We start from the raw sequence: 10,545 nt of genomic DNA, 5'->3' as shown, positions 1-10,545 counted from the left end.
AAAGGAAAACGCCAGTTCCCACCAGTTGAGCTCATTTTTAAAATTCAACGTGAAAACATTAAAATAAACAAAGAAACCCCCTATAAAGGGTTCTTTTCGGCATTATCGTGAAAAAATGAAATAAAAATCATCCGGTAAATGTGAATTTTCAAATCAATGGGAGTCCTGTATCCAAGCCTATCTAGCTAAGCTAAGTAATTTCAACGGATGCTGTGTGATCCTGTTCAATTCACGGTGTTATATGTCCACATACCGCATTGGGGGTCCACGAGAGCCGAGCGGTAGCGCCGGTTAGAAAATCTGCTCATGAGCGCCGGGGCTCACCACCTCGACAGCGTGGGTTCGAATCCCAACCGACACCGGACCGTCCCCTGTACGAGAAGACTGATTATCCACGTACACGTAGGGTAACAAGGCTCATAAGCCCCTAACGGGGCAGGTCAACTAGATCGTTACGCCAAGAAGAAGAAGAAGAAGAAGAAGAAGAAGAAGAAGACCGCATAGTTTCAAAATTCTAAAACAGGATCGGAGCTTTGGTGGGAGCTTCACGGAAGATTTGATCACATTTCGCGAGACAATACTATTATTCTTCGCTTCGAACATACTGCGAAAACTAAAAGACCCAACTAATTCATCTCTGATTCTATTTAATGTAACTCGGAGTTTTTTCAGGTATATTGTTTTTTAAATTGAATTTACGTGTAGTTGAAGAAACAAGTGGGAACATGTGCAATCTTGTTCGAACGGTAACGGAGAACACGTTTGGTATGATTCGACAAAATTCATGCGTCACTAACGATGAAAAAACACTGCCTCAGCACGGCAACCATGTAAATGTAAAATAAGAATATAGCATTCTGCAGCGGCAATCAATCCCTCGACAAGGCCGGTATGACTTTGTGAATAAACATACATGTGTACTGCAGTGTACTGTAGTGTAGTTTTCTGCCAATTCGTGAATCTTCAGGTAAAATTTTTCAAGTTTCTAGAACGAATAAACAAGAGATACAAGTATAGTCTTGTTTGAACGTTAAAGAGAATTCGTTTGTCATGACTCATCGAACTTCATGCGTGAAACAGTTTGACACATTCATGAATTTTCGCAGCTTAGGGACGTGTTGAACTTCATTTATCCATGAAATGCCTTATAGTTTTCTTAAGTGGCACAACGTCCCTTAATAGGATTAGGTATCCGGCGGTATATTATTGCGATCGGTGGTCAAGCGTTCGTAATACCAGGAGGTGCCACACTCCAAATTCCACCCCTCGTCTTTTGCATGGTATGTACTGGCGATTCCACTGCGCCATGTACACCGGTCCTAGTACTCTTAAATGATGAAAATAGCAATATTGAGCTTTACGTGAATGTTGTCTGCCGGACCATTGTAGCGAGTGGTTGTGAGGTATAACAATTTGTTCTTAGGCTGGTGTGAGTGTCTTGCCTCACGATATTTTATCAAACATCAGACGTTGTTGCATAAAATCGGGTACGGCCATCCGTTATAATCTAACGCAGGGTTCGGCATACATTTCCTTAAAAGGGGCAGATGAATAAAATGAAACCGAAAGCGCGGGCCAGATACGTTAACCGTCACCCGTTCAACCGCCTACCCGGGTAGTTTTTGGAGTTTTGCTTTGTTCTAACTTTTGATTGGATTGACGTATCGGCATGAAATTTTTAGAATGCCTAGAAAAACTCATTTTCTATCGTTTTGCTAAAGAAACAAATTTTTCCAAGGAATTTAAATAATTTTTATTTGCGTTTTTCGGTTGATACCCCTCAAACGTTCAACCGGACTACCCGGGTAGTCCATACATTTTGTATGGGAGACTCCGTTTTCCTGTACTTAAGACTTAATAACTTTTTATCTAGACGTCGGATCGATTTGAAATTTTCAGTGAAGGTACTTGAGAGTGTTTTCAAAAATATTGTATATTATTTATAATTTTAAAAATTCATTAAGTATGTTAATTTGAGGTTCCAAAAAATTTCACCATACACATTTACAACCATTTATCTGTGTAGTTCATATATTTGACATAGAAGATTGCTTTTTCTGTATTTTAGTACTAATGTATTTGCTCGTAGATACTTAACTACTTTAAATTTTTTGGAAAATTGCATAAAATATCGTAAAAATTAATAAACTCACAGTCGCTTCATGCTATCTTCATGCTTCAACTGGGAACAGAGTTTTGTCCGTTATTTAATTCTATTTTCGTCAGAAATGCTGTTCCTAGTAATTCTTCTATAAGTCTGTTCGGTTTTATCTATTCTAAGGATTGAGTTTTTCCATAACGCTCACTTTTACTCAGCTTTTGTTGTACTTTGAATCATACACATAGGCGATTAGAAGCGGATTAATATACGTGTTTGTGGCGTACATTTTCTGAACAAAATGATGTGAAGCATACTTGTATTTAATATTAGATTAAGATTTTTATACCTAAACGTAAGGCATAAATATTTAAGTTATCGAATTCGTGTTTTCGAATGAAACAATCCTACTTGAACATTGAACATTTCTAAAACACTTTTGGAAAAAAAATTGAATAATTTTCTGAAAATTTCAAGTAATTCAGCTTCAATGATCAAAGATATGTATACTGAAATACAGAAAATGCAAACTCCTATATAAAATGTTGAAGCTACACAGGTTTGGGTCATAGATGTGAAGGGTGAAATTTTTTGGAACCTCAAATTAACATAGTTAATGAATTTTTAAAATTATAAATGTTATACAATATTTTGAGAAACACCTTCAAGTATCTTCACTAAAAATTTCAAATCGATCCGACGTCTAGAAAAAAAGTTATTAAGTCTTAAGTACAGGAAAACGGAGTCTCCCATACAAAATGTATGGACTACCCGGGTAGTCCGGTTGAACGTCTACGTATGTAGGTTTGGTTGAACGGGTGACGGTTAAACGATGATGTAATGTTTGCCAAATAGTATCCTTTTAAATGGAGTATCAACTTTCTAAATAGTAAATTTACATAAACAAATTTTGGTAAAAGAGTAAATGAGGCCCCGGCCGCCATGTTTTCGATCGTGGCTACACCTCTTGTGGACGTTTAAACTGAATGTATGCAATTGGTGATACATTAATTCGTTAAATTCAACCTACGAGTATTTGAACCGTAGTGTGTACCGTTAATTTCGGCTACGCAATCAACCTAGGGGTGCGGTATGAGGGGGGCCCACGGGCCCCCCTTATTTCTTAAAACTATAACAAACTCTCTTTTTCGGTAGACCTAGCGCAGTCCGCTCGCTTCGCTCGCTGCAGGCGCGCCGCCGTTTCCAAATCATTTCTTCGGCTAAACTCATTGTTTCATGCTGTGTGTGGTATAGTTTACTTACTAGTAACTTAACATGTAAAAGTATATTGACCCGCATTAAACCTCCACTGGATGATTAGTTTAAACCGTTATGTTCTTTTAAGCGAACCGTTAGCGTTCAAAAATTCGAAACGAATGCATGTGTCGCGCTTTGCATAGCTTCAGGCGCTTAATGTGAACTAGCAGGAAGAGGAGAATCTAGCCCGGGCCTCATTTACTCTTTTACCCAAATTTTAAAAGATAACAATTGGTAAAAGAGTAAATGAGGCCCCGGTAATTTAAAAACAATTTAAAAAAAAATAATGCAAATGTTAATATTTAAAATTTTAACCTTGAATTTTTTCAAGCATTTTCTTTTAATACTTATTTTCGGTTGTATGTATGTTCAACATTCAACATATAACCCGGCCGGTTAAAATCAGTTGGCAGGCCGGATTTGGGCCGAGGGCTGGACTTTGCCGACCCCTGATCTAACGTATCAGAGCACTGACACCTCCTTAAGGTTATCAGTTTGATTAAATTTCTGAGAAAACTGAAGCCCAACTATACACACAAAGGCGTAGAAAGTGATAAGATATCTACATAATCAGCGCGAAAAGGGAAAAAAGAAAAAAAATTGCGTGTCAATACGTGAGCGTGGTAAAAAATTAGGTTCAGTTTCTGTTATATATAAACGAAGCCATCGTCAAATCAACAGCACAACGTCTTGCAACGCAACTGTTAAGTATTCCGCCGTACGTGCACTACCCGTCGATGGATTAATTCGGTTGTAATTGGTTAAATTTTTCACGAAAAGTGGTATAAAAGTGTTGCTGTACAGTTTCAAACAACGAGTGCTTTATACGATCGTGGAATAAAGAGAAAAAACGAAAATAACAGCGCTAAGTTTGATCGAGCAAGCAGCAACGACCGTTTAATGGTGCGTATGTGTGCGAGAGCCACACCCTGTAGCGGTCCGTAGTGATGTCAAGAAAATACTTGTGGAACCGCATGTGCGACTAATGTTCCCTTCATTTTTGAGGAGCTAATAGAAGAGCTAGAACAAATAACACATGCTACAACTATAACTTGAAGTGAAATTTAGATGAAACAAACACAAAGTGTAGTCACCAAGTGAAATACCACGTGACACGCAAAAAGAGGACTCGTCTCGAAAATTAGGATTACGTTATGAAACTAGTTGCCAAAAGAACGTGCATTTCGAAGTAATTTTCCGTGAAGCATCCTCTCGTCAGCGTGGCGAAATATAGTGGACAGTTGGCGGAACGCACATCAAGACCGTAGTAAAGTGCGGCTATAATCACCAGACACAGGTTTGTATAAAAATCGTCATGCGTTTCCATGGTTCAACTTTTATGCTTCATGGCTACCATAATTTCTAATTCCAATTTTCTGCTGCTGTCATGTACAGTACCAGCCATTCAAAGTCGGGCACTTGAAAATTGAACAATCTTTTTACTTTGAGTTAAGTTATCTTCTTCTTCGAAGCAGGTAGCGACACGAAACTGCATATACAAAAAAAAAAGAAACAAAAAAACTCCAACTGCGGAAATAATGGGACACGAATGAAAAAAGGCTTGAATACGAGCCAGGCACTAAAAGTCGGACACCTTACACATCACACAGAAATCATTGTTTTAATCTTTGGTAGCATTACCATTGGCAATTATTACTGCTTGTAATCTTTTGGGTACACTTTCAACTAACTTTAGACAAATTTTTTGGTCAATTTTTTCCAATTCTTCTTTCACTAATGATTTCAATATTGATAAGTTGGACGGCTAATGTTTAGCAACATTTTTCATTCACGAATGTCAAACATGTTTAATTACATTTAAGTCTGCAGACTGTGGGGGGTTAAGAAAACAAATGGACAGTTGTAGAGCAACCAGATCTTCGTCATAAAAGCTGTATGTTAAGATCGTTGTCCAGATAAAATCCAAAATTGTTCGTGATGCCTAGTTCTTCAACACTCGTATGCACATTTTCGTTAAGAATGTTGATGTAATAAATTGCATCCATGTTTCCTCGAATGACATGCAGTTTTCCTAACCCCTGGGCAGCCAAACAACCCCAAATCATTATGGGTCCACTCTTCTTGATTCGCAGTCTTTATGGTGAACTTTTCATCGTAAGATTCACCAGCTTTCCTCCTTACATATTGGCAGTCATCTGATGCATAAAGGTTGATTTTTGTTTCGTTTCTAAACAAAACCTGTCAAAATAATTAAATCTAGCTACAACATGGTTGTTTGAGAAGTTTTGAGTGATACCTTGGATCAGAATTCTGCATCTTTATCCATGCAGTATTTTGCGAAATCAAGCCGTAGTTAACGTTTTTTTCGGATGTGATTAGTTGTTTTTCAGCCATTCTTCCGAACAAATGGGGTTTTCTTAGAAAACGCCGTACAGTTAAATCATCAAAATGTCATCCTCATCAATCATCAATCCACGCATGTCACGCATTCTTTTTCGAAGCTCAACAGCACTTGTAAATGGGTTTGATCGAAGTTGTCTAATAACGTCCCGTCCGTCTTGATCGCTAGTTTTTTTTTGTAAAATATAAACTATTTATTTTATAAATAGATAAGGTGTACAAACAAAACTTTCTTATACTCTATAATCACAAATACAGTGCACACTTAAGGACATTTACATCGATCGCAGCATCATTGTTTCCAATGATGTGGATGATGTAGTTTGCAAACAAACGAAGGACAACCTTCCGCTGCGCAATGCTTATATTCCCAAGCACTGGGAATCGGAGACACTCGAAGGACGACTGACACCCTGGAGCTTCATTCCTGATGCACTGCTGCAGCAGGTCCCAGGCGGCAATAACGCGAGTGCAGGAGGTGAACATGTGTTCCAGGGTGTCACACTCAACACAGAACATGCAGGAAGCCGAAGGCGTGCGTCCCATACGCATAAGCAGCTCTCCGTGCGGGATCTTGCCATTCGCAAGCAAATATAAGGTGGATCTTTGCTCCGCTGTTAGTTTGCTTCGGTGGATGTTGTTCCACACCTTTTTCCAGGTTGCCTTCGGATGGGACTGAATCTTGGCTGGGGGTAGTCTGTTCACTTGCAACCTGCGGAGGGCCTTGGTGGATAGCTGTGTTTTTACCGTACATGGAGTGTACGCCAGTTGCTGGACAACACTGCGAAGGCACGGATACGTAGACGGTATCAATGTAATATCTGGGGGGTTTCCCGCACACAAGATGTGTTGGGCTCCAAATGAGAGGCTCTGATGTTCTGCAACATAGCGGTTTGTGAGTAGGGCTGCTGTCATCACGGCTGGGATGTGTAGGTTTAAGCCACCACGGTCTCGTGGCAGGGCCAGCTGCTGGAGCGAGACACGTATACCCCCAGATCCGTTCCAGAGGAGAGACCCGATCAAACTTGTCACCTTGGCTATGTCCATTGCGCGAGGGCCACAGACTGACGCAACAAACCATAGCTTAGGGAGCAAGAATGAGTTGAGCAGCGTTACCTTTTGCAGCAGGTTTAGATCTCTCACCCTGTGCAGCCATACCAACTGACGAAAGTGATTGATAACAGTATCCCAATTGTGGCCCGCTGTTTCCCGGATACTGTTAGAGAACAGAATTCCAAGTAAACGGAGCCGTTCTACGGTGTGCAGCCATGGCAGGTTGATTCTGTTCTCGGTTGTCACCATTCCGATGTCCAGAGCCGTGGTTTTAAGGACGTTTAACCTCGCTCCAGAAGTGACTCCAAAGGCCTCAATTGCTGCTCTCACCCGCTCGATTGTGGAAGGGGAAGTACTCACCACGGAGACGTCGTCAGCATACGCGTTGATCAGGTCGTCCTGATCGCAGCATATATCTTCGAGTCTCTTGATGAGGGGGTGAAGGTAGAGGATGAACAGGTGCATTGACAAGGGATCTCCTTGTCGCACGGAACGTTGGATGGGAAAGGCAGGTGATAGGGATCCATTTACAATGACACGGGACGAAGATTGCTCACCAATTTTCCTCAAAAGCCGCACTAGTGCGGGATTAAACCCTAACGAATCCATCGTTCCAAACAGGAAGCCCCTGTCAACACGGTCAAACGCCTGCGAGAGATCGAAAGAGACGAGTTTTGCACACTTCTTCTTCCGTTTGAGTTCGAATATTCTCTCCTTAACAGAGAGCACAGCTTGGAAGATATTGCAGGGTTTATTGCTACACTTCTGCGACGGTGAAATGATTTGCCACCTAGCAATAATCTTCTCGAGCCGCTGCTTCAGAATTCTGGAAAGCAGCTTGTAGTCAGTGTTAAGCAGAGAGATCGGACGGTACGAAGATAGTGTGCACCCATCTCCCCTTTTCCTCGCAAGCACTATGACCCCATCGACAAAGGCCGCCGGGAAACGACCGTTGAGAGCATCGTTGAGAATCAATATGATTTCTCTCCAAATTATCCCAAACGTTCGCTGATAAAATTCAATCGGAATTCCATCCGGCCCAGGAGACTTTCGAGGTTTCGATTTTTCAATTGCATGAAGGACATCACCGTAGGTGATCTCATCCATGCAATCGTTGTTGATTTCGCAATCTTCGGGGATTACACGATGACAGGCGAAAGTATCGTCAACGTTTGTTGTCTCGTCGGTGTATAACTCCCTGTAGTACGTATGTATATAGTCTGCCAGTTGTTTTGGAGAGTCCAAAACAACGTTGTTGTCACACGTAAGTCTGGTGATCACGGTGCGCTCCCGCCTTCGTTTCTCAAGCTGAAAGGTGGAGAGGTTTTCCCCACACACCCTTGTTTCGTTAATCCTTGTAAAGTCCTCGGAGAAACGCCTCTGAAGGAGTAGCATTTCTCCTTTTATACGGTTGATATTGACCAACTCGATCGGATTGGAAAGATACCGACCGTATGAGGACTCTAACTTCGCATAGAGAATGTTATGCTGCAAGCGGAACATGGAGTATTTTTCATTCGTTTTCCATCGGAAGAACGATTTTATTTTTGGTTTGGCGAAATGAATCCACCATTCCATCCAGGAGCCAAAGCTCCTTCGCTGTTTTGTCCAATAGTTCCACTTACATCTAAACTCCTCCATGTTTTCGGCTGTCAAGATATGTGGCCGAAGTTGCCAGTATTCATTTTGCCGCATGCGAGGTATGTTTGGAAGGCAGGCACCGTGAGCGCCTTATGGTCCGAGAAAGACAATACGTGCATGTCTGTTGCACGCAGTTGATCCTTCATGTCCTTAGAGACGTAGCAGCGATCGATGCGAGAGCCCAAACCACGTGTGATGTGAGAGAACTCTACAAAGTTTCCTTTGAGAGCCTCCCAGCTGTCACACAACTGCATACTGTCAACAAAGTTTTGCAAAGTGAGACTCGTATTCCCCATACCCGTGGCGTCCTTGGACTTCAGCACGCAGTTGAAATCCCCTGCAAGGATGACCGGTCCCGGTGCATTCCGCAGGTAGTACGCCAACGAGCGGTTGAAAAAGAGTTCCCGCTCAGCTCTGTTTTGACTTCCCGAAGGAGCGTAAATGTTGCATAGCGTGGAAGAATTCTCAAGCCGGACGCAGATTAGTCGTGAGTCCAAGCTACGCTCGACGTGAGAAAATTTTAGGTTCACCCGCAAGGCGATCGCTGTACCTCTCCTTGTGTGGTCAATGTTTGTTACAACATTGTACCCAGGGAGCACTAAGTCTTTGACAGAAACTTCTTGTAGGAAGATTATGTCTGTGTCAAGAGTGCGTATGAAAGTTCGTAGTGCATCTAGTTTGGTGGAATTGAATATCGCATTGATGTTTATCGATGCGATCGTCACTGATGTCATCAACTCATCCATTTCCACCAAACTACTGTGCGTCCACTTCCATTACCCCAGTCGGTTTCGCTGCCGTGGCATTGGTCTTTTTGGGAGGACGACCTGGCTTACGCTTGATCGGTTCCTCCCCAGACTTGCACGACACGTCGCTGTCCGTCTGTTCGTCCGTCTTTCTCTTACCTGCCACTGTTTGCCAGGAAAGGGATGAAGGTGTAGCGGAAGGTGAAGGGACACGAGGGGCTTTGAACGTCGATGAGGCATCGGCGTCCACCTGAAGTCCGGCGTTGTCCATCTTGGTGCTGGTCGATGCTGCCGGTATGGTCAACGCACTTGCCCGGATGAAAGATGCTACTGCCGGGACGGTCCGTGTACTAGCCGCAACACTAGTGGCCTGCATCGGGATGATCGTTGCTGGTGCGCCTATTGTCAGGCTCGAAGCACCGGCCGGTGCGCTCGCCGCGACGGTCGATGTGCTCGCCGCGACGGTCGATGTGCTCGTCGGGACTGTCGGTGCGCGGACGGCCGGTGCGCTCTCCGGGACGGTCGATGCGGGCGCCGGGATGATCGGTGTGCTCGATGGGATGAGCATTGTGCTTGCCGGAACGGTCGGTGTGCTCACCGGGTCGGTCGTTGCACGGACGGTTTGTGTGCTCGCCCGGGGGACTGTTGCTGGAGCAGGGTTTTCGGTGCCATTCTGCACCGCTGAGGCATACGACAGCCTCTCGTTGACGCTCGTCTTCTGAGCCACCAGTTTCCTGCCTTGGGTGCAGGTCATCCCATGGTGTGCAGCAAGACGGCATGTTCGACACGTTTGCTGCTGTCCCCGGTATGTTACCAGCGTCTCTTCCCCTCCAATCGAGACGTATGACGGCACCGGCTTAGACAAGACCGCTGTGACGTAGCGGTATCCGTCAGGGATTCCGGCACACGGGTATGGCTTCGCCCATACTCCGGCTCGGATTGACCGGACTTCTCCGTAGCGAGCAAAGAAATCCGTAATGCATCTGTCCGTGATGTCCTCGGACAGGTCGTGGATTTTGATGACCACGGAATTGTCGACCATTACGATCGGGATCGGGAATTTCTTCCCGTCGCATTCGAGAGAATGCTTGCCGTCGTTCTCCTCGACGGTTCTTAGAGCAAGGCTCTGGTCCTTCACTCGGATGTGAAGGAAGTGGGATGCCGGCTTTCGTCGTTCGATTGAAACGATTGAAGAGCTGCTTAGACCCAGCTTGGTCATGGCGAGGGTTGTGGCCTCCATCAAGGACGGCCTTTTGGGGAGCTTCGAGAAATCCACCCGCAGGGTGCTTCTCGAAGCAGCCATGATGTGGCTTGCTTTTGCACTTTTTTTTTTTTAACACTCTGTTTTGGTAAAAGTGCGTCCGATCGCAACGAGTCTCGGAGAGGAAC

General features: G+C 43.7%; 1 protein-coding gene across 1 annotated transcript; it reads right to left on the bottom strand.

The window, feature by feature from the left end:
• Positions 1 to 9,166: 9,166 nt before the first annotated feature.
• LOC131285655 (mucin-5AC-like) lies at positions 9,167 to 10,459 on the bottom strand. Its single transcript, XM_058314513.1, has one exon. The coding sequence runs from the start codon at positions 10,457 to 10,459 to the stop codon at positions 9,167 to 9,169; it is 1,293 nt and encodes a 430-aa protein (XP_058170496.1).
• Between the last annotated feature and the right edge of the window lie 86 nt (positions 10,460 to 10,545).

The sequence above is a fragment of the Anopheles ziemanni genome, chromosome 3, assembly GCF_943734765.1.
Source record: "Anopheles ziemanni chromosome 3, idAnoZiCoDA_A2_x.2, whole genome shotgun sequence".
NCBI lineage: Eukaryota > Metazoa > Arthropoda > Insecta > Diptera > Culicidae > Anopheles > Anopheles ziemanni.
This window is presented reverse-complemented; position numbering and strand designations above follow the sequence as displayed.

Bases quoted from the DNA above. Each gene is read 5' to 3' on its own strand.
- LOC131285655 (XM_058314513.1), bottom strand. From the start codon at position 10,459: ATGGCTGCTTCGAGAAGCACCCTGCGGGTGGATTTCTCGAAGCTCCCC.